This window comes from Artemia sp. Qi Xiang Cuo, chromosome 15, assembly GCF_049724085.1.
Source record: "Artemia sp. Qi Xiang Cuo chromosome 15, ASM4972408v1, whole genome shotgun sequence".
Classification (NCBI taxonomy): domain Eukaryota; kingdom Metazoa; phylum Arthropoda; class Branchiopoda; order Anostraca; family Artemiidae; genus Artemia; species Artemia sp. Qi Xiang Cuo.
Window position 1 is genome coordinate 28,785,054 of NC_142808.1, and position 25,020 is coordinate 28,810,073.

At 33.3% G+C, this 25,020-nt stretch overlaps 1 protein-coding gene across 1 annotated transcript in view; it reads left to right on the forward strand.

The window, feature by feature from the left end:
* LOC148943518 (chorion peroxidase-like) overlaps positions 1-24,002 on the forward strand; it is a 353,933-nt gene extending 329,931 nt beyond the window's left edge. Inside the window, exons 16-19 of the mRNA XM_089101768.1 lie at positions 9,854-9,962; positions 12,855-12,942; positions 16,037-16,220; positions 22,727-24,002. Coding sequence (XP_088957894.1) covers positions 9,854-9,962; positions 12,855-12,942; positions 16,037-16,220; positions 22,727-23,805 — 1,460 coding nt within the window. The 3' untranslated portion in view covers positions 23,806-24,002. The remainder of the gene's footprint in view (positions 1-9,853; positions 9,963-12,854; positions 12,943-16,036; positions 16,221-22,726) is intronic.
* The last annotated feature ends 1,018 nt before the right edge of the window (positions 24,003-25,020 follow it).

Sequence of the window (25,020 nt, forward strand, 5' to 3'; positions counted from 1 at the left end):
TAACCTAAGCTAACCTAAGCTAAGCGTACGTAGGTTAACCTAACCTAACCTAATCTAACCTAACTTAAATCTAGTCTAACCTAACCTAACCATACTCGCCAGAAAAGCTTAGATTAACTTATCATAATTAGCCTACGTACGCGTGCGTACTTAGGCTAACCTATCCAAACCAAACATAACCTAACCCAACTTAATATAAACAAAAAAAACATAACATAACCTCACTAAACCCCACAAAAACTAACCAATCTGCGCACGTACGTATGCTAACATAACCTAATCTAACTTAACCTAACCTAACAATATTTTTTGTGATTTTGTGTGTTTTTGCAAGAAAATAGCTTGTCTTTAGCAAACTTAGCCATATCTAGTTGAAATAGTGAATAAATATATTAATTTTTAGCATAATTGCGTAGGTACTAAATGAACATTTAACATTTTTTCTGATTTTGTGTGTTTTCGCAAGAAAATAGCTTGTCTTTAGCAAACTTAGCCATAGCTAGTTGAAACTCTGCATAGATATCTTCATTTTTATCCTCATTGCGTATTTACTAAAGGAACATTTAACATTTTTTCTTTTTTTGGTTGTTTTTTCGAAATAAAATATCTTGTGTTTAGCAAACTTATCCATCGTTAGTTGAAACTCTGCATATATTTCTACATTTAGTCCTAATTGCGTAGTTACTAAAGAACGAATTAACAATTTTTCTGATTTTGTGTGTTTTCTCATGAAAATAGCTTGTATTTAGCAAACTTAGCCATAGATAGTTGAAACTCTGCATAAAAATCTTCATTTCAGCCTAATTTCTTAGGTACTAAATGAACCTTGAAAATTTTTTCTGATTTTTTTTGTTTTCGCAAGAAAACATCTTGTCTTTATCAAACTTGGACATAGGTAGATGAAACTGTGAATAGATATCTTAATTTTTAGCCTAATTGTGTATGTACTAAAGGAACACTGAACATTTTTTCTGATTTTGTATGTTTTCGCAAGAAAATAGCTTGTCTTTAGCAAACTTAGCCATAGCTAGTTGAAACTCTGCATAAATATCTTCATTTATAGCCTAATTGCGTAGGTACTAAAGGTACATAGAACATTTTTTGTCATTTTGTTTGTGTTTTCGCAAGAAAATAGCTTGTCTTTAGCAAACTTAGACATAGATAGTTGAAACTCTGAATAATTATATATATTTAAGCCTAATGGCGTAGGTACAAACGTACACCTGACCACTGTGTATGATTTTGTGTGTTTTCGAAAGAAAATAGCTTGTCTTTAGTAAACTTAGCCATAGCTAGTTGAAACTCTGCATAAATATCTTCATTTTAGCCTAATTGCGTAGGTACTAAAGTAACATTGAATATTTTTTCTGATTTTGTATCTTTTCACAAGAAAATTGCTTGTCTTATCAAACTTATACATATATATTTTAAACTCTGCATTTCTAAATTCAATTAATCAATATTTCGGTTTAAAAATATTAAACTATAAATAATTTGTCTTATGTTGTGTGTTTTATTTAGAAAATTGCTTGTCATTAGCAAACGTAGCCATAGCTATTTGAAACTCTGCATAAATAAATTCATTTTTTGTCTAATTAAGTAGGTACTAAAGGAACATTGAACATTTTTTCTGATTTTGTTTGTGTTTTCACAAGAAAATATCTTGTCTTTAGCAAACTTAGCCATAGCTAGTTGAAACTCTGCATAAATATCTTCAATTTTAGTCTAAGTGTTTAGTTACTAGAGGAACATTGAACATTTTTCTTATGTTGTCTGTTTTATCAAGAAAATAGCTTGTCTTTAGTAAACTTAGCCATAGATAGTTGAAACTCTGCATAAATATCTTAATTTTTAGTCTAATTGTGTAGGTACTAGAGGAACATTGAGCATTTTACTTCTGATTTTGTGTGTGTTTTTGTAAGAAAATAGCTTGTCTTTAGCAAACTTAGCCATAGCTAGTTGAAACTCTGCATAAATATCTTCATTTAAGCATAATTGCATAGGTACTAAAGTAAAATTGAACATTTTTTCTGATTTTGTGTGTTTTCGCACGAAAATAGCTTGTCTTTAGAAAACTTAGCCATTGCTAGTTGAAACTCTGCATAAATATCTTCATTTAAGCCTAATTGCGTATGTACTAAAGTAACACTGATCATTTTAGTTCTGATTTTGTGTGTTTTTGCAAGAAAATAGCTTGTCTTTAGTAAAATTAGTCATAGATAGTTGAAACTGTGCATAAATATCTTCATTTCAGCCTAAGTGCGTAGTTAAAGAATGAATGTATAGCATTTTTTTGATTTTGTGTGTTTTCGGAATTATATATCTAATCTTCATAAAACATATCTATATATTTTTAAAACTGTGTATATACTTATTCATGTTTAGCAACATGGTGTCGGACAACATTGACAGTATTACTATACAAATTATTTTTTGTGTTAACGCACGAAAATGTCTGTACTGTCGCAAAATCCGACCTAGCTCGTTGAAACTCTGCATAAATATCTTCATTTTTAGTCTCACAAGTATGGTATTAATTTTTCTATCTCCCACCGAAAAATTTAGAATTCAACTTTAAATTTCTTTATGTCTTTGTGAAATAAAGAACTGAAGTGGCAGATTTTTGTTTTCTCTGGAGAAATTAGAATTGAAGTGTGTTCTTTGGTAAAGTTCAGAAGAGAACTTGAACTTTCATTCAATTCGTAGAGAAAATTTTATATTGAACTAGATATTCTTATATTAATTGAAAATATAAACTATTGTGATATTACTTTTTCTTTCTTCCACCGAAAAATTAGAATTGAACTTTAAATTTCTCTATGTCTTTGTGAAATAAAGAACTGAAGTGGAAGATTTTTATTTTCTCTGGAGAAATTAGAATTGAATTGTGTTCTTTGGTAAAATTCCGAAGAGAACTTGAAATTTTCTTCACTTTGTTGAGAAAACTTAGAATTATAGTGGAACTTTTTATATTATTTGGAAGAACAGATATGATTAATGTGTAATATCTTTTTCATTGAGACAATTCAGAAGAGAACTTGAACTTTCCTTCACTTCGTTGAGAAAATTTTAAATTGAACTAGAACTTTTTATCTTCCATGAAAATATTTCACAAGTATGGTATTACTTTTTCTATCTTCCACCGAAAAATTTTGAATTGAACTTTAAATTTCTTTATGTCATTGTGAAATAGAGAACTGAAGTGGACTTTTTTTATTTTCTCTGTTGAAATTGGACATGAATTGTGTTCTTTGGTAAAATTCAGAAGAGAACTTGAATTCTTCTTCACTTCATTGAGAAAATTTTAAATTGAACTAGAACTTTTTATCTTCCGGGAAAATATTCACAAGTATGGTATTACTTTTTCTATCTTCCACCGAAAAATTTAGAATTGAACTTTAAATTTTTTATTGGGGAAATTAGAATTGAATTGTGTTCTTTGGTAAAATTCAGAATAGAACTTGAATATTCATGATCAAAGTATAACTTTTCCTATCTTCTATGAAAAATTTGGAACAGAACTTTAAATTTCTTCATCTCTTTGAGAAAAAAAAATCTGAACTGAAGTGGAAATTTTTATATTATTTTTGGGAAAAAAAGATTTGATCAATAACTTTTTCTTTTTCATTGAGAAAATTCAGAATTGAAGTTGAACTTTTCTTCTTTCGTGGAAATATTTGGAACAGAACTTTAATTTTTTTCATCTCTTTGAGAAAGGTCGGAATTGAATTTAAGAAAATTTAGAATTAAAGTGAAACTTTTTATCTTCATGGAAAATAATCACAATAATAGTATAACTTTTCCTATCTTCTATGTAAAAATTTAGAATTGAACTTTAAATTTTTATGTCTTGGTAAACTTAAAAGTGATATGGAAACTTTTTATTTTCTCTGGAGAAATTAGAAATGAATTATGTTCTTTGATAAAATTCAGAAGAGAACAAGAACTTTTCTATCTTCTATGAAAAATTTGGAACAGTATTTTAAATTTTTTCATCTGTTTGAGAAAAATCTGAACTGAAGTGGAAAATTTTTATATCATTTTGGGAAAATAGAAATGATCAATAACTTATTTCATTTTCATTGAGAAAATTCAGAATCGAAGTTGAAATTTTATTCACTTCATTGAGAAAATTTAAAATTGAAGTGAAACTTTTTAATCTTCATAGAAAATAATAACAATCATAGTATAACTTTTCCTATCTTCTATATAGAAATTTAGAACTGAACTTTAAATTTTTTATGTCATAGCGGACTGAAAACTGAAGTTTATGCTTATTATAGTATAGTGATGAAGTAGAATTTAAGTGTGTTATATCGTACAATTATATAGTGACAACTAATAACAAATGTAAATCTATAAAATAAACAGCATTAAACTAAATATGGTGACATGTAAATTAAATTTTTTTCATCTCTGTGTGAAAAGTCGGAACTGAATTTAAGAAAATTTAGAATTAAAGTGAAACTTTTTATCTTCGTGGAAAATAATCACTATCATAGTATAACTTTTTCCTATCTTCTACAGAAAAATTTAGGACAGAACTTTAAATTTCTTATGTCTTGGTGAACTTAAAACTGAAATGGAAGCTTTTTATTTTCTCTGGAGAAATTAGAATTGAATTGTGTTTGTTGGTAAAATTCAGAAGAGAACTTGAACTTTTCTATCTTCTATGAAAAATTTGGTATAGTATTTTAAATTTCTAGGAAACCCTTTCCTACATTAATCTCTTCATCTCATAAATGTTCCTAGCTAAACTATTATGGTTTCGTTAGAATATCAATTTACCTCTCCGACTTAAAGCTCCGTGAAGCCGTATTTAAAAATATAATTTCTATCTCTTTAGACTCCCGCATAATTCCAAGATAACAAGTGATGTCATTTATGATTCCTGACACTAAAGAACAGTGAAGCCCTATTTAAAAATAGTATATTAATTTTTCTCTCTGACCTAATGAACGTTTATCCCACAGACCAAAGATTAAAGAAGCCATGTTTGTTTCATAATTCCCTCTTCGTGAATCAACAATTTCCCCGCCGATTATGTAAATCCCTCAGGCCTAAAGATTAATGAAGCATTGTTTGTTTCATAATTCCCCCCTTCGTGAATCAATTATTTCAATAGAGATTATTTAAATAAAGTTAACATTTTAGTATAACCAAACAAAAATTAATACATGTTTTTTTATTAATCTCCCCCTTCGTGAATCAATAATTTCACCTAGCGATTATGTAAATCAAGTTAACAGGTTAAGATAACAAATCACCAATTAAGCCATCGTTTTTTCATAATTCCCCCTTCGAGAATCAATAATTTCCACTAGCGATTATGTAAATCCAAGTGAGAAAATTCCCGTTTTTTCATTCTCACTGAGAAAACCATATAACAGACATGAATTGCTGTTGACATCCATAAATGTGAAAATGTTCCTGTTTTTCAAATTCTCACTTACAAAAACCTTAAAACATCCATAATTTGATGTTGACATCCGAGAAAAACATCAAATAAATCGATCTTGGAAAAAGAGGTCATTGAGCGATTACGTAATCTTTTCCCCTAGGGCCTCTCTGACCATATTGTTTCATAATTCCCCCCCCCCCAGAAGTGAATCAATAATTCTCCCATCGATTTTGTAAATCACACCTCATGTCATTACACGTGGCCAAACAACAACCACCACAGATCGATTGACCTTGACCCCCATTAGACTCGATCGATAATCCTTGAATAAATTATGTCCCGTCAGCATTAAACTAAATTGTAGATGGCAGCACGGTGTTCGTCCCGGGGCTTTAGGGTCACCTCTACTACTTTAAGGGTCCAAACCGATTGCAGAGCAACACGACGTCTGTTCACGACCTCGTGTGCCCCGCAGCCCCTTATAATGTTGAATCAAAATTTCAAGGCAATCTTTTTTTTATCAGAACCGCCAAAAGGTCCGAAAATGTGTCTTTGAGGGCAGCAAGGTCAGTGCAGTCCCAGAATAAACAGCCCTAAGTTTTGCAAATAGCCTATTTAAAACAGAAACTTCATAGATATTTATCATTGTCAACGTAGTAGCGTTGATTTATTAAAGATTTATTAGTGTCCTACGTATTTCTTATCCTAGGAATAATCTGAATGAACAGATTGTTGTAGAAAGTTGGGAAAGGTCTGGTTTAATCGTAAATTCTGAGTTTCAGTTCCCCTTTTCCGAAAAAACTATGATTCAATGGATTTTAACCCCTCCTCGTGCACCCCTGTTGGCCCCCATGGCATTGGATCAAAATTGTAAAATAACTATTTCATTCACAATCATCCAGGAGTCCAAAAGTGGGCCTTGGGTGAACATGACCACTTTGTTCCTTGGGTTTGGGCCCCAAATTATGCGAATGGTCGATTCAGAACATATATTTCAGCATATCTCTACCAGAAAAATATACATACTGTATTTTGTTTTAATCTGGAGCCATGCAAGAATTTTCTATATGTAGGATTTGAAGGCCAAAGGTGTTCCCCAGAAACTTGACAAAACAAACAAAATACGTCTAAATTTGGAGCCAAAACGAGCTAAGTTCATGCAGTGGCGGGGATCAGTTTAAAGTTGAAATTAGCCCAAACTGTTGAATTTGAAAGCATGGGTGCAGACTGGCTCTGTACTAAAATGAGCAAAGTCCAAGCTAACGAGTTCTCACCGAATAAGTACTCAACACAAGAACGAACTAGGTCTTAAGTTGGTTCAAAAATGAGTAGAGTTTTGACTTGTTGTAAGTCAAGAGCTAAGGTGTAGCTGCACCTAGTCCTCCCCCACTGTCAAATGTTTAGTTGTAAGACATATAGGTAGCATCTTGTTTAAACTAAAAACATGCAGTGATTTTCAATTTAAATGACTGGAGGCACAAAGTTATTAGCCCTACAATGTCACCCCCCCCAAATTGCCTCTATGGCCAACGGTTTAGCAGAAAGGTAGGCACGCTTCATCTTCTTTGAAGTAAAATCACGCAAGATGTTTCGATCTATAGGCTATTGTTCGAGGCACGAAATGGATTTGTGGTCCTTTCGAAACCCCTTCCTCTATTATTGTCAAATTTTTAGCAGAACGGTACAACAACGACCTAATTTCTTACTCGAAGCCGAAACGAATGTAGTCGGGGCTCAGGTACAAAATAGAAATAAGTCTGGAATCCATACATAAACAAGCTAAACCCATCATTAAGCATTTCGTAGAGGTTCTAAAAACTAGATTTATTTAAAAACGAGTTCAATCCAAGGTGTGAAATTTTCAATCATTTTGGTGGAGTGACTTGGTGCAATTTCGAGCTAAATCCAAGCTGTGAACTTTTGTAGTATTTTCACGGAATAACTAGGTTCAAAAACAGACCAAGTCCACGCTTGCTATAAAAAACGTTCTCAGACCTGACTTGGTGCATAAAGAGCTAATTTTATCAAGACGAACTGTAAGTAAGGAGCAAATCGGCTCAATAGTAACCGAAACTCTAAAAACGGAATTTAAATGTAAATAAATAAGTCAAAAGAATCAGCTTATTATGCTGATTCTGAATATATAAGATTCATCAAGTTTAGTTTTACCCATCAAAAGTAACGAGCCGGAAAAAATTTGCCTGATTTTTCAAATGAGGCAACCCCCTAAAATTAAAGAAATCTTAATGAAAATCACACCATCAGATTCAGCGTACCAGAGAACCCTATTGTAGAAGTTTCAGGCTCCTATCTGCAAAAATGTGGAATTCTGCTATTTTTGCCAGAAGACAGATCATAGATGCGTGTTTATTTTTTTTTTTTTTTTCCTAGGGGTGATAGTATCGAAATAGTGGTCCTAGAAGATCGGGAGAGGGTGCCTTTGAACGGAAATTAAAAGTTATAGTGCTCTTTTTAAGTGAACAAAAAGATTGGAGGGCAAACGGGCCCCCTCCCACGCCCGTTTTCCCCAAAGTTATCTTATCAAAATTTTGAGATAGCCATTTTTTTCAGTTTAGTTGAAAGATCAAATAATTATGTCTTTAGGTGTAAAATGACCCCACACAGTCCGTGGGGAGAGGCCTGTAAGTTATGACATTCGCCCGTTGTTTACGTATAGTTTTTGTTATTGGGAAGTCTACATGTTTTTTTTTGGCGGGGGGTGTTTGTCCTTGGGGTGGATTTCTATAGGTAGAATATTCCTTGGGGAGGGAGGGGAATATTCCAGGGGAAGTGTTACACTGGGGGGGGGGGGAATTGACGTAAATACTTTGCGAAATTCTTTTATTTGTCTTCCATTCTCTTTACCAAATTTTTCATTTGAAGGTGTTCTGTGGGAATTATCCAGGGGCTTTTTCCCGCGTATTTTGATTTCTGGGAAACAATTCCCACAGAAGGGAGCATTTCTGGAGTGATCGAGAAACCGATTAGAGATTAAAGTCTTCTTCAAATGAAAGTTTGCTAATCAATTCGTCCGCAAGCAATTTTACAGGGAGGGGGGATTCTCAGTGAGGACGGAACTGTCTGTAGGGAATTTAACGGGGTTTTTCTAAGTTTCATAAATGAACGAACAAACTTAGAATGAATAATCAAGTCAAAATTAAAACAAATACTAATAGCCACAAATAAGACAGGGTCTGTTGCCTCTCTTAAAGCCTCCTAAAGACACGAGCGTGATTCGCAATTCACACAACACTAAGCAAATTGCTTCAAAAATTGGCGTTTATAAGTTTTATTTATGCATCAGTTTCCTATACTTGTGAATGAAACGCAACTAAAAGGGAATACGGTGCTAAAAAAAAGTTTTCAATTTCAATTGTGCATTCTATGAAGTTGTGTCAAGTGTGTTTTATTAACCCCAGCATAACGCTTATAGCATTGTTTAGCTACAACCCTTGTGCTGGAGTTATATAGAGGGAAAATCGAGCTGGATGAAAGAAGGTCTTGGAATGAAAATATCTCCTGGTTTCCAAGCCTATGATGATGAGATCCCAACTAATTAGAATACTATTCTAGTCTAAATGTTTCTATGTCATCGACTCAACCTGTTTATTGTAACTTTTTAACTGTAACTTGATTGTTTATGGTCGAATAGTAAATTTATTGTTAATAATGAATGAAAAATAATTATGAGAATTATAACTTTTTAGGATACCTCTGTTTTTTATTCTATCTTTGTGGTATAAATATGATTCCCTTTCGAACATTAATATTAAGATTTTTTGTATCTAGATCCCAAAAACTGAGTCAATTTGTGCTTCACATGTATTCAAGTAATCGAATTCGTCGCCAGGTTTTAATAGAACTGCTACTACCCTTTTTCAACAACTGTGTAAAAAAAAGAAGTAAAATACAGAATTTTTAAAGTAAAAAATTTGACTGCCTTTACTACCATTTCGTATAATTAATATTAATATAATACAAAACTATTATAAATATTATGATATAAAACATTAATGCCGGAGTTATTGCTGTTTAGATCCAAAAATAAACTTATTTTTCGCCTCCCATATTCTCAATTCACCATCTTTATCATCAAGATTTTAATAGAATTGCTATAGTGTCATTTGACATGACAAATAATTTTACTTAACCATTCTTCACCTTGACTCGGACTTCTTCCTTTTTGAAGTATGTCTTTTCTTCTCATATGCGTAACTAGCTTATCTCACGCATTGATGCGATCTCATAAGAAACAAAATTTAAAGAAAGTCCCCCCCCCCCCTGGAAAACTCCCCCAGATAATTCTTCCCAGCGTTAAAATAATATTCATAATGATAATAATGAATAACTTATGTTTCAATCGGTCGATTGAATTTACGTTTAGAAACCTTTGTTTGGACTTTTTGTTCGTATTTATTGATTCAACTGTAGTTTCTGTTTTACATCTTCTAGAGCAACTAGCTGAAATCCGGAAAGTTCGTCTTGCGAGGGTTATTTGTGACAACTCTGACACTATTGATACCCTACAAATGTATCCAATGGTTTTGCCTGATCATCAAATGTAAGGATTATTAACTATTATTAGCAATTATTTGTGTGCATTTTTAGTTTATTTGTATCTACAGCTCTTTATTTGACTCTTATCTAGCATACCTTACATGATACAGCTGTTTAGAAATATGTTTAAAACGATTTAAAAACCGAACTCACAAATCAAATTCAAGCTCATCTGCTCTAAAATGTAGCCTTAGATTTTAAAATGTAATTTTGTAGAATTGCTTCTACACGCCTCCCCCGGAAACTCACTCTGACTTTGAAAGGATTCTTACAAATTAATTGCTTGCTTATCAATTTGCGACAATTTGTTTTATTTGCTATTAAAATTAATTTTAAAATGTATATTAATTTTTTTTTTGGCCAGCTATACGATATACCAGAAAACTAAAATAAATGAAATTATAAATTATGTAATAGACAAAAGAATAAAAGTTTTGAGTTTTTCTTATCAATTACAGACAGGAGCATATGAATATAAAGAAAACACATCTATTATTTTATTACTCTCATTGCAGTTGAGTCAACTAAGTACAGGGCGATATACTCCCATGCAAGGCCGTATCCAGGGGGGTGGGGGGGGGTTTACCCGGTTTGAACCCCCCCCCCGAAATTTTTGACCGAGTCGGAAAATTAGTAAAACCTTATTAAAAACTAGTAAAATTAGTCGAAAACCGAGTCGAAAATTAGTAACCCCCCCCCCCGAACAAAAATCCTGGATCCGCTCTTGCTCCCATGCCTTATTTTTTTGGCCATGTAAAGAATGGAGGCTCGTTCGAATCTGATTTATGGATCATTCGATCGAAAATTGAATGTTTTAACGCCCTTTGCAAGGGTGGAAAGGGATCAGTGGTAAATCAGGCCCCCTTCCAGTGACCTTTTTATGCCCCAGATAGCCTCGTAGCCACCAAAGGGTTCAGCAAAAAATCTTGAATCGTACCACTCAGAAGGGTTCAAAAAGTTCAAAAATTTGCTTTTAGGAAAAACGTGACCCAGGGCCAAGGGCCCCAAATTATGCAAATGTCCCCTTTTCACAGATATATTTTAGTATAAAAAGTGAGCAAAAAGTATTAGAATCCGGCAAAAATTTAAATCAATATAAAAGGGAGATACAGGGGAAATTCATAATCCCTATACCCCTCCATCTTTTCACTGTAAATTTTACCAGAAAAGTTGGCGTATAAGTGGAAAGGCTAGCATGTTCTTGAACTGGAATCATGCAAGGATAGTCTATATCTATGATTGGCGCAGAAAGGCTACTTACTACAAAAAACATGGCTAGTTCTGACCTGTTGCCAAAGGTAGCTAGTTACAAGATGTTAACTACTTGATGCAAAATTAGCCAAGTCTTGGCTAATTTTGCCAGCGGAATTTTACTGGGATGCTGCAGACTCATTTGGCGAAAAAGTGACTGAAGTCCTAACATGGTGTAAAAATGCTCTAAATTCTTCTTTGGTGAAAAAAAAAAAAAATCTTGATCAAGTGTAAAAACGAGCTTGGTCTAACTTGCTCTCAGTCCTCCCTACTGCCAAGGTTTTATAAGAAAGCTTGGCAAACAGCACGTAGTAGCCCTCAAAAACCCATTTGCACTTTGATTCAAGCATAATCACGCAAGGAGTTTCAGGTTGTATTATTGAAGATACAAAGGAAAACTTGACCCCTCCAAAACCTCCCTTGTTAACAGATGTCGCTCCTTATTTGAACTAGAATTGCGTAAGAATTTTCAATCTGTATGACCAGAGAATTAAAGTGAACCAGCGACCCCTCCTACACCCCAACCCACGCAAAATTTTTAGTAGAAAGATAAGTATGTTGTGCCTTGTTTGAACCGTAATCAGATAAAGTATTACAGTTTCCATAACTGGAGGACGGATTATACTGGGCCCTTGACCTCCAAACTTTAGTATAAATGGCCATTTTTAAATGACAGCATGAAATTTGCCTATTCTAGTGGAATAAAAGTTGAATTTTGAAAAATAGAAAAAGAATTAATAAGGAATATGTACCGTAAAGTATTAAGGAACTGTCTGTCCTTATGGATTATTCTTTTAGCCCTTCTCGTTCAAGTACGGGTCTTAGCTAGCATTCAAAAGCATACAATTTCCCTGATATTTATACTGACACTCTCTTGACAGTTTTGGACATCTTCAATGATAGGGGATATCTTGGGACTGGTTAGTCAGTAGAAATGCATTACCTTCTTTAAGCGCAGGAAATCGGAATCATTAAAAAATTTCATTAAAAGCTGTAAGTGATGCTTAAAAAAAAAAATTCAACTGGTCTTGTAGCTACAGGGCAACTCCAAAACACCCATTTTACCCTGTATTTCCTAGGGAGTATCTTGTTTGACTTAATTTGACCAATTTTCCCTAATTCTACCAATTTTACTTACCGAGTTTTTACTTTACGGTGATTTTACAACACTAATGATCAACCAGGTGTCAAATCAGTCCCAAGATATCCCCTATCATAGAAGATGTCCAAAACTGTCAGGAGAGTGTCAGTAGAAATATCAGAAATATCTGGGGATGAATGTAAATACCCAAATTTTGGTTCGTTTCCACTTCCAAATTGGGACTTTAACTGTGTTAAAGAAAATTTCAAAATGTTATATTTTTGAGCTCAGCAAAACTATTTAAGGGTCTAGAAATTTATACCAGGAATTTTCAGGTTAATTGAAATGAAAATGAAATGTCTTTGGGCAACAGTTATATCTATTTCCTGATGCGATTAATATTATAAAGGTATTCATTATTTTTAATTGTGTGTACGTTCTTTTGTTACACAGGCAAAATATTACAAAGCTACATCTTATAATAGCTATAAAAATTCTTCCATTTGCTTCAATTATCCTTAAGATGGTCATTTATTATAATTTATGTATGTATTTTTGTTTCAGAAACCCTCGAGTCAGCTGCAAATCTTCTATATTACCATATATGGATTTAACAAAGTGGGCCGATTTGACATATCCTTCCACTTTCCAGGTAATTATTTCTATTGAAAACGATTTTGAGAAGTAGAAACAACCTGAATAAAACTGAAGCTATTAAATGTTTTCTCCTAATTTCTATAAATAAATTGAAACCATGACGCACATCGATATTTGTAACAGCCAAAGACAGTCACTTAAAATGGAATAAATTGGAAAAGTCTTCGGACACGTTAAATACTAAATTCGAGGTTTTCGTTACTTTATTTAAATTTTTAAATAGATCTGCAAGGTTGTCACTCGTTACTTTTCGCAATAATTAGCTCAATACAGGGTATTTTTTTTTGGTCTTTGTAGTCCTAAATATCTGTAAAATCAAGCATTTGCTGGAGTTTTGTTACAGTAGATCTTGTTTATCTGTAGAGGGAAGTATCCAGGTATGACTTAAAGGGAGTGTGCCCACTGACCCCCACCTCTTTCAGCAGTCTAAATGAGCACTTGTGAAATGTTAGAAATAGGAATCTGCATGATAGCAGAAGTTGGTTTCATCTGTATAATTTTTTTGGAAAATTTTCCTATTAAAAATCTTAGGGATTCAAACCTTGGAACAGAATCCCTAGCTTGACAATCTGACAAGGCCAAGTTCACATGCCAAAAGTTGTATAAGTTTGTCTTAACTTAAGAGTATTTTTCAAAATAGACCTAAGGTGATTAATAGCTTTGCCAGATCCTTCATTAAAAGAGAATGAATTTTTTTTTAAGATGCTGAGGGGATAACTTTGATATTGCAGGTGACATGCCTAGTGTTACATGTTTGCAATATAAAAACAACATAAATGCAAGTTTCGTCTGAATTAATTTTTATTCAAAAATATTAAGGCTGAAGGGAAAAAGGCGAGCAGCTAAACCCTAAGACCCTGTTCAAGCGAATCCTGCTTCTATTTCCCTGTAGATTCTAAATGTGTAAAATTTGGAAGGGCTTTTGAGATTCTGAATTGAGTCACTCACCAAGTGACTCATTTTTTTGTTTTTGTTTTTGGATTTTGTGGCAATCGTGGGTATTGGTGAGTGACTCGCCTTTGGTTGTTAGGTATTTGGTTTAAATTCTTCGAATTTTGGCTTTTATTCAATTTTATTCATCTTTTAATTTTCTTTTTCAAATTGACACCCCGTGTTGTTTTTTGGTTTTCTTTGTCCTTATTGACATTTTCCTCAAATATTTTTTTGTTCGCGCTGAAGAAGAGAGGCAGTTGTCCTTTCGAAATATTTACTTTGTTTTTTGAGTATTTTGATTTGACCTTAAAAAACCTCATTTTTGTTTGTTTTCTCTTTATTTAAAAATGAATTACTGTCAAGTAAATCTTGAATCTTGAATTTCTGAGATTTCGAGGAACTTATATCATCATATATTAAATATTCAGGTCATTTTCATATTAGTTCTTTCCAGTCATTTTTATTTTTATCCTGATTTTATTGTTTTATTTTCTGTCGATGTTTTAAAAATTGATGCACATTTAAAAATATAAATAGTTTTCAAACCGCAAATAACACAATACCATTTAGAAGGCTTACAGTTAATAGGGGGCAGTTGTGAAGCTCCTGTGTGTAGAAATTTTTGTTCATTTTAAGTTTGACCTGTGTTTTCATTTGATTTTTCCTCGCTTTAGCATTTAATTGTTCATCTATATAATCTATATTATCCTGTTCATCTATCAATTCCTGTTCATTTATATCAATAACTGTTACCTTTATATTTCATGTGATTATTTATGTTAATTCCTGTTTGTTCTGAATTTCAATTATTCATTGACGATAATTTCTGATCAATCTAAAGTTTAAATTATTGTAGGACTTTATATCTGCTCGTCTTAAGTTTTAATATGGCTCTATCTTTTTCCTTGAAAAACATTTTTTGAATTTTCCTTTCTTAAATTAAAATTTGGAAAGACCAAGACCTGTCCCTCGTCGAGTCTATCATATCCAAACATACGTTTTTCCTTTGGCTAGATTCAGGCAATTTTTTGAATTTTTCAGCCAGAATCAAACCATTTGAAGTCTGCTATGCATCTTTAGGGAAAAAAATCCCAATTTCTCTTTAGCGACGTGTCAATGGCTGTAAAGTGAATTGAACTGAATGTAAATTTCTTTTCCTGGTGTTTTGAAAAGCAGTCGGTAAATAAAATACTTGCTATATCTGTTGTAGTCTAAAATGGTTTCAATAAAGCAATAATTAGACTTTAGCATAAAGAGCTGGGGCTTCCTCCTCATTTATAGGATAGTTTGTGTTTGATTAAGTTTTAACGTCGCTTTTGACACTCATTTTGAAAAGATTATTTTATTTTACTTCATAGGCTAAGTCAAAGGCTCAGTCAAATAGGCTCAGTCAAAGGCTAAGCTTTACTACTCAGTAAGGTAGTTATTTGTAGGGTCCTTCATTGACAAGCTTTTAGGATACTTAACGAAATACCGTCTATGGAAACTAATCATTCTGTAAAGGCGTCAGTTGTGTACTGAAGTTTTTTTGCGGGCCAGTGTATGGTAGTATATTACTGGAATTGTGAGATAACAATATTAGTGTTTTTGACGGATCTAAGTTGAGTTACGATGCCAGGCTGCAAGACGACGCTAATTCGTCTATTTGAGATTAAGTTATTATAAAAATTGAAACTCGAGAATTTCTTAGGGGCTGAATTCACTGGCATGATTCTTACTGAGCTCTGTAAGCTTTTTCGTGCATTTTTTTTAGATTTCATTAATTTTGTTCTAATATAAAATTCTTCTTGTGGGCAGCTCCAGCATTAATAAAAGTTTCATATTCGAATGTGCGAGTTGACTCCAAATTCTGAATATGCGCTGCGTTCTGTTTCACTGTTAAAGTTATGAAAGCTCTCGAATGTTATAGTTGGGTTACCGTGACACATGAAATATTACCCTTTCACAGATGTCGGTGTCACCATATTAATTTTAGAACAAGAAATTCCATAATTAAGATTTGAGCAGTGAAAAGCTAGTTCAACATCTAACGTTGCCAAATCATTGTTTTATTCAGTTTTGATTCAGTTTTTTGTTGCCTGAATTGTGTTTTTTCAGTTATTTGTTTGATAAAAACTGAAATCAGTTTTTTGTTTGAAAATTGTGTTTTATCGTAGAAATCAATCACGTCCGTCCGTCCCTTACCGTATCCGCAGCCATCGATACCAATACCCCATTCCAAAAACGGAAAATATATTCCTGAAGCTGCGTTTGCCCGCTTACGGGAGGCTTTATCTATAGGAAGATATAGTGGATATTTCGTTGCACCTCACTTAAAGGCTCCAGAGCCACCCCTACCAGGTGAGAATATTTTTTTTGTTAAGCTGAAATTAAATTGTTAAAGAGCTTTCAGCAATCTTTTAATTCAAAATTGTAGCTAATTTGTTGGTTATTTTATGAATTTATGTAGTGGTCATTTCATTGCGTCTCACCTAAAAGCACCAGGGAAAACTTCACCGTCAAAGAAGATGAGTTTTTTCGTCAGGGTCAAGGCTAAATTTTTGAAGAGTTTCCGAAAAATTTCAAATACTAATTGGGGGTTAATGGTGGTTGTTTTTTAGAGCTATTATTATGGTTATTTCGTTGCACCTCACTTAAAGGCTCTAGAGGCACCCCTACCAGGTGAGACCACTTTTGTTAAGTTCGACAAGAAAAATATTTCGGAGATTTTTTTCGGGGCAACTATTTTTAATATATAAATATGTTTAATTAGTATATTACTAATTAAACTAATTTAAGCTTAGTAAATTCTTCATAATTTCTATCAACATAAACTACAGCCTCTTTTGTGTTATATTTATGTTTTCTTTGTTTGCTGCTAGTATAACAGTTGGATTAAGCTTGTTTTGCCCTAAGGAGCAGAGAGTAAGGAGCTATTTCGTCATTCAGTCATAACTTAGACAAATGAGAGAGATTTGTATGTTTTTAGCAATTCTTGTTCTTCATTTTTTTTTGTGACTAAGTTTGACATTGTTTGCTTGTCAGACCGATTTTGAAAATAGAACTTTATCTTATAATATGGGCTCCATATATTCTACATAGCTAGAAAATCAAGATATTTTTAATGGTCACTTCTGCGAGGGCGATGGATGGGGGTTGTTAAGTGTAGTTTTTTAAAGTCTAAGTTTCGAAATCCTCGGTTCATTAACTCTTAGTGACATAAAAAATTTTAATATTTTTTCTATGCAACACAAATATATATAATATATATATATATATATATATATATATATATATATATATATATATATATATATATATATATATATATATATATATATATATATATATATATATATATATATATATATATATATATATATATATATATATATATATATATATATATATATATATATATATATATATATATATATATATATATATATATATATATATATATATATATATATATATATATATATAAAGCTGTTTAGCGAAGTTTTAGCGAAATTTTGCGTTTGACCTGTATAAAAGATAATAAAGACAACAAAAAATTTCTACTTAAAAAACACACAAAAAAGATTGCTTTTCACACGGAGCGTTAAAATTAGCCTTTTCTGATAGTTTCTTTTACTTTTTAGTTAAATAGGGATTATAAATTCATCCTTATCAGTTGTAACTTTCTTGTCATTATAATTCAAAATTGAAGATTTTACTTTCTACGATTAATATAGAGTAAATATTTGTTGAGGTTTAAGGAATGTTAATATTTGATTAAGATTGACAAGTTTTTTGGGAGTACTCCAGCAAATAGATAAAGGCGATCCATCAAAATTCTTGTCTCCTTTTTTGGTCTTTTTTAAATTCTCTCTCCTTTAGTTCGAAAATAAGTGGTATATACTGTAGCAATTTATGTAAAATATCTTTTTATCTCCCAGTTTCCGAGCATTTCTGAACTTGACGAGCCCACATTCGAAGGAGTCTCATAGGCGAACATTTATTTAACTTGCCCGTGAACTTGTTCGTATCTTATTGTATTGTAAATGATAATTCATTTCGATTATGTTGTGTTAATGTAGTAGGTTTTTCTTTTGTCATCTGCTTGCCAACTGCTGTCAACTGCTAACGTGATCCAGAAGTTTGTAATTGCATTTGTTAATGAGGGCTAATTATATTGATGGATGTTTATTTAAAAATGCTCCCACCTTCATCTGCAAAAACATCCGCATGTCACTATGCGGGATTGTCATGCCTTGCCCCTTAGGCGCAACCTAGTAAAGAACGAACCTTATCAACCTAGTAAAGAACGAACCTCATCAACCTAATAAAGAACGAACCTCATCAACCCAGTAAAGAACGAACCTCATCAACCTAGTAAAGAACGAAACCTATCTGCTAGTAACAGAAAATTTAAAAAAGCGTTTTGAAAAAAAAACTGTCAAGTGACAAAAAATTGTCATTTCAAACTGATTCAAGAATAGTAACTATTATTTCAATCAGTCTTAATGGTAAAAAATTATTGCCAACAGAAATTTGAGGGAATTTGGAAAAAAAAGTCTGAAACCCCGTAAAAATGATGCCAGATAGAAAAGAAAACTGCTCTTTTGGATGTAACCGAATATCTTATTTAGGAGAATTACAGCCCCCTCCCCCCCTCTTGAGCAACAAGGAAAATCACTTTTTCGCATGGGTAGCAGTAATGTGTCTCCTTTTAACTCGTTTTTTAGTCCTCCTTTGTTTTTTATTCGCCGCTAGCGGAGCACTGGAGCATCATAGAAAGATTAATAACGGCTCATCTGAAAGGAAGTTGCTATATTTAGTGCTCTTTGTAAGTAACAAAAGATACAATTTAAAAAAAATGCAGTTTTCCACAGAAACTGCATCTTCATATACAAGGTATGTATCTCTTGACAAGGTAATATAACGCATTTATCTTTTGAATAGTTACTTCTCTGGGGTAGGATGTCAGATTTCAATGACTCCGCTAACTAATTTTCTGTGGTTCGTTCTGTACTATTCCATATCTTGATATCAATAAGACGTCAGATCAAGGGGCCTCACGACAAGGGTAAAAGAGAAAGGGGACATCTAAGACAGTTAATATGTTTACTGTATTTTTTAAAGCAACAACTTTTGTTTTAAAGAATAGCAACAGTATTTTACGTCACAATTAAATATGACGAAAATTCATAACAACAAAATGTCTAATTGGTGGTAAAAACTGTATAATAAGTCCTGTGCAAAAAAATGTCCCAAAGGACCCTTCCAATAATTAATGTTTTGTATTGTTTTCTTTCTAACGTAAATTGTCTGCTAATTTATGGATAGATTTTAAAAATTGCCCAAGGAGAAACATGCAAAACCCAATTTGCCTCCTTCCCTAGAACGGAATTCTGATATATGTATCTTACATCTATCTATCCTCTGTATCTTAATGAACTTTTCAGATATAACTGGTCCCAAAGGGACCGGTTATACTACCTTTGAGATATAAGTATGTAATATTCTAACGAAAGAGAGTATATTAGTGACTGTTAGATGTCTTTTTGAAAATAGTCTTTTTTTGGAAAGATTTATGCATGAAATTTCCCAAAAATTGGTCTAAAAACAATTTTTTATTGTATAATTTTTGTTCGGGTGAAAACTCATCATGCTCCCAAAGTCTGTAAATAAAGCCCTAGAAAAAAGGGGGGAAAATACTTGGAATGCTCTATTTTCAGTGTTTAAAATTTATTGTTATATCTGATCTTTGTTCAAATATACTGTAAAATAGAAATAGTATGCTGTAAAATAGTCTATTGGTGGTATCCCGAAAATAGTGTTTTAAACATCTGTTTTTTTTGGGGAGTGGGGAGGGGGACTGAAGAAGAAACCGGTTTGTTTTAAATGATCTTGTATGGTCATCAAAAAGTTTTATCTCTCCCTAGAAAATAAGCATTTATGGTTATGGAAATTAGTATTTCTCAGTAACCTTGAAAAAAAAAAAACTTCTTTTAAGTTCCACTGGTTCCTGACCTGAATATGAATCTTCAGATCTGGTTTCCAATTAGTAAATAATTAAAAAAATAAGTTTTTCTGAGGGAAGTAAAGTGCGAAGTTGAAACTTAAAACGAACAAAAATTATAACTTCACAGTCTATCTAATACATATCGATAGAACTAGTGCAAGTAAACCAACTGGTGATATTTTGCTATGTTTGTAGGACTATAGAAAACTAGCGCTTTACTGAAAACACAAAAGCCAAGTGTAAAAAAAGTATATTGATTTTGGAGTCAAAAGTGAGTACATAGCCTCACAACAACAAACTAATCTATAATGCTTTTCATAGGCTTACACGAGCTGTAATATCAGTAACTTTCAGTGCACAATTAGAATTACCTTAAACACTTAAGCTTAAAATTAAATATTATCTTCTGATGTGCAAAGTCATTAAACATCATACAAAGTAATGGATTGATTTATCGGGTAACATCTTGATCTCACCTAGTATTGCTTGAAATGAAGAACAAATAAACCGTAACATGAACTCTGAAAATCCGGTTATTTCACACAACGGAGAAGCTAGTTATGATATAAATTCTAAAGTTAGTCTGTAGTCCTAATACTATCAAGATTGGTTCACTTCAAGCTCGTCTACAAATTAATCATAAAGTCTCCTTTTAAGATCCAAAACGACTGTCAATCATTAAACTGAGCTCATTGTGCAGAAGTGATGCCAAATTAAATTGAAAAAAGTTAAGCAACAATCCTAAAATGCTCTGTTTTTATACTGTTGATAGTGTCCTTAAATGGTTTACTTTTACTGTACCAAAACTCCTTTATTGTTTTGTGTTTTCAGTAAAGCGCTAGTTTTCTATAATCTTACAAACATAGGGAAATATCACCAGTTGGTTTACTTACACTAGTTTTATTGATATATATTAGATAGGCTATGAAGTAATAATTTCGGTTCGTTTTAAGTTTCAACTTCGTTCTTTATTTCCCTCAGAAAAGCTTTGGTTTTTAAAATAATGTTTTTTTTCAAATAAAAAATCATATAGAAGGCACAAAAACATGATTGGAAAAAATACCCGATACTGATACGCCTGACACCGATGCGCCTGACACCGATACGCTGGTACCAATATGCCCGAAACCGATACGCCCGATGCCAACCTCCCTGTTTATCAGCCTCAGAAAAAAACATTTTTTAAAATTAATCAATGTCGGATGGAAAACCCTTCCCATGGAAAATCCCTCCCCTGCAAAATTCCACCCTAAAGTCTTAAAAAAAAATCCCACTTCAAAATCGATCAAATTTTGGAAAACCATTATCGGAAAAAACGCCCGGTACTGATACGCCCGATCCGGATACGCGTGATACCAAAACGCTCGATATCTATGCGCCCATAACGATGCGCGTGAGATCGATACGCCCGATATCGATACGACCGATGCAGCCTACAACCCTTTTCTCCTGAATCAGTGTCAGATGGCAATGAGAGTAAAACTAATATCAGAATGTTTTTGGCAACTTTTGGTATCGGGGAAGAACATTGATCTCACAGCGCCTTTGGTGTATCATATTCCTCAAATAGTTTACCAAGTTCTGCTGCTTGAAACCGATAGGCCCGATGCCAACTTCGCTCTTTACTACCCTCAGAAAAAACTTTTTGTTTAATTAAGCAATGTCGGATGGAAAACCCTTCCCATGGAAAAACGCCTGCCCTGCAAAATTCCACCCTAAAATCCTAAAAGAATCCCACTTCAAAATCGATCAAATTTTGGAAAACCATGATTTGAAAAAACGCCCGGTAATGATATGCCCGATCCGGATACGCGTGATACCAAAACGCCCGATATCAATGCGCCCATAACGATGCGCGTGAGATCGATACGCCCGATACCGATACGACCGATACAGCCTACAGTCCTTTTCTCCTGAATCAGTGTCAGATGGCAATGAGAGTAAAACTAATGTCAGAATGTCTTTGGCAACTTTTGGTATCGGCGAAGAACATCGATCTCACAGCGCCTTTGGTGTATCATATTCCTCAAATAGTTTACCAAGTTCTGCTGCTTGAAATAATTATTTATGCAACTTCTAATAATTCAACTAGCTTAAGAGATTCCAAATCAACATTTTTTTTGAATATCTAGATATTTCCTGGAATGTTTTAGGATATCGGTTTTTTGCAAATCTCTTATATATTATATTGTTAATGTCTTGTAACCTTAGAAATTTCTAGTAGGTTTCATACCTATCTTTTTCAAGAAAGACTTAGGATATGTCTTTGACAACTGGTCTTTTTTTAGTATTATTGACTTACCAATAAGTGGCATTTAAAAGAGTTATGATGTTTGTAACACTTTCCCAGATCAGTTTTATAAGAATTCATGTGTGAGTCTTAGCGTAGGTATGAGAGATAAATGGTTATGAAGTTGTAACAGTTAAGTCAGGTTTGCTTGTTGAACTAGCTTTTGTAATGGGACTATATTTTTGACCTCTACGCTTTAATGATTTATACTTCGGCAGGCAGAACTCCGGGAGAGGTCACGCCGAAAGTTTGCTTGGGTCTTGTTCTAAACATTTTAACTCTAATTCAAATATATTAGAAATATTTACGATAGAGACTGGTTAAATTAGAGTTTGTAACCGTTCTGTGAACCTTCGTCTACTCAGTTAAAAAAAAGAAAAAGAACATCTCTAATCTTCGGAGTAGTGATTTTGCCTATGTTTGTACAATCTATTTGTTAGTTAAAGTTAAATATATTTAACGGATCTTGAATATTTCCTTCAGTTTTTTTTGCAGCGTAAGCTACATAGATATTTCCAGGGATGACGGAATTTAATATACTCTTCTAAAATTTTCTTTATGTTCTAGGTGGAGCTAAACCTCTTCCTACACGTCGTCCAGTTATTCTGTCCCAGGAGTATCTTAACAATGACCAGGGAGGAAATGTTTACTTTCCTGAGACTATTCTCAACAAGCGTGTCTCAGAAGTTTCTCAGTTATTGGAGTCTTATCAGCCATATAGCAGTGATGCAAGTGTTTACCGCGATTTGCAAACAATTATGGATTTTTTACCTATTCAGCAGAAAAGTTTGAATGGTTTTATTCCAACAGAAGGGCCTTTTGGAAATATTACCATGTACGAGCTTTTCCAGTTGGCCCGAAGTTATATTGACGAGTCTCACTTTCCTGTTGAACATCTTTCCCCCCAAGATAATTCTTTAGGGTTGTATGATCTATCGTTCTTAGCATCAGAAAATCGTGTTTATAAGAGCGTTTCCAACAACACAAGTGACAAAATGTTGTTAGTAGAAAGAAAACGTGATGGTAAGGGTGTGTCGAAGGAAATTACGGTGAAAAAATCTAAGCGACCGAAAAGAAGCTTCGAAAATGAAAACATTCAAACCCTAGAAGATCTAAACAAAGCAAGTGACCTACAGAAATTAAAAAAATTGAATGTGAAAAAAAACGCAAATGTAGAAAACACACACAAGAGGGTTACCAGTGACTTGTTTACACATAAACTCGCAAAGGAAGCTCAGTCAATTCGGATGACAGATCGTTTTTCGACCCTTAATCCAGTAGCAACAGATACAGTAGACAATCCTTTATCCTTGACAAACTCTGTTTTAGAACCATCGGAGAATGGACAAAGTATAGCCTCGAATACCCTAACTTCGACCACCGAGCGTGGTGCGATATCTGAAACATCAACTACCACTAGTATGGGGAATTTTGCAAAAACGAATCAAGAGCTTCAAAAAAGTATAGAAGAGACTGTCGAAGCCATGAAAGCTTTTGATTCATCCTTCTTGGAGTTGCAGAAGAAAATTGAAGGAGCTAAAGGCTTTTTTAAGGATAGTGATCCTCAATTTAAAAATATTATTAAATTGAATATTACTGTTCTTAAACCACATGATATTCATTTTTTAGACTACGAGAAGCCTTAGTGAAAGTGATAATTTTTAAGGTTAAGGTGTGTATTCTGATAAACTTTTCGTTCCTAGCTTGGTAACTTTTGTACGATTCACTTTAAACAATTTATATATGTTTTTTAATATATAGTTAACTTTGGAATTGATATTGTTCTCTGACATATGCAGATATGTATTTCCTTAAAGTTATTAGAATTATATAGTTTGCCGTGTTTTATCTTTTATTTTCAAAAAATTTCGAAGGCTTAATATTTTAGAGGGTAAGAGTCCATGAAATCGGTTACAGTAAAGAACCGTGTAAATAGTCTAAAAGGAATATCGTAATAAGAAATATCATTTTTGTGGGGGTGAGGGGAGGGGGGAGAGGGAGCTTCAACGTCTGGCTGGCCATTTTTGCCCTTTTTATTCATCATATACACATTACGTGACCTATCAAAGAATGACTCGTCTCCCAAGCTAAATTCAAGATTATTTAACGGAGATTTAAGTATAATAAATTAAGCTGATTATAAATACATAATTTTCATGTATGTGAGAGTTCTCTTGATTTCATAAAAAAAGGAAGCAAGCAATTTAGTTATAAGGCACACTCAAAATATGGAGAAAAGTCGACTGGTCAGTAATCTGTAAAACAAAGGGGTGTCCGCCGTGACCATAGAGGACTTGTCATAGAAATATATAGGGGTGTGTCACATGACGAAACATGTTTACCTAGTTTACCTAGAAACAGGTGCGAGGGGTTAGGAGCTCCCCTTGTTAATTTCCTATTATTAAAAACACATTCCTAGTAAGTGAAACATCTAATCTTGCTTGGGCATGCCAATTCTTACCTAGAAAAAGGGGGTGGGGGGCTCCCCATATTATTAAAACTTGTGTATTATCCCAACCACACTCCAAATAATTGAAACATCTCTGGACTCTTGCCAAGGATGGGAATCTTGCCAGCCGGGAACAGGTGTGAGGGGCTAGGAACTTCACTTGTTAATATCCCTGTTATTACTATATGTGTATTATACCGACCACACTCCAGGTAATTGAAACACCCAGGACTATTGCCAGGGATGGGAATCTTGCCAAGGCGGGAATTTTACCAGGGCTCTCACGAGAATCTTTCCAGGGCTCTTACGGTAATTTTGCCAGGGGTGCTGTGATGTCAGAGGGCTCTCATGGGAAAAGGGATAGGGCTCTGCTTGAAACCTCAGAGGAATTACTACTCTTCCCACAAGAATA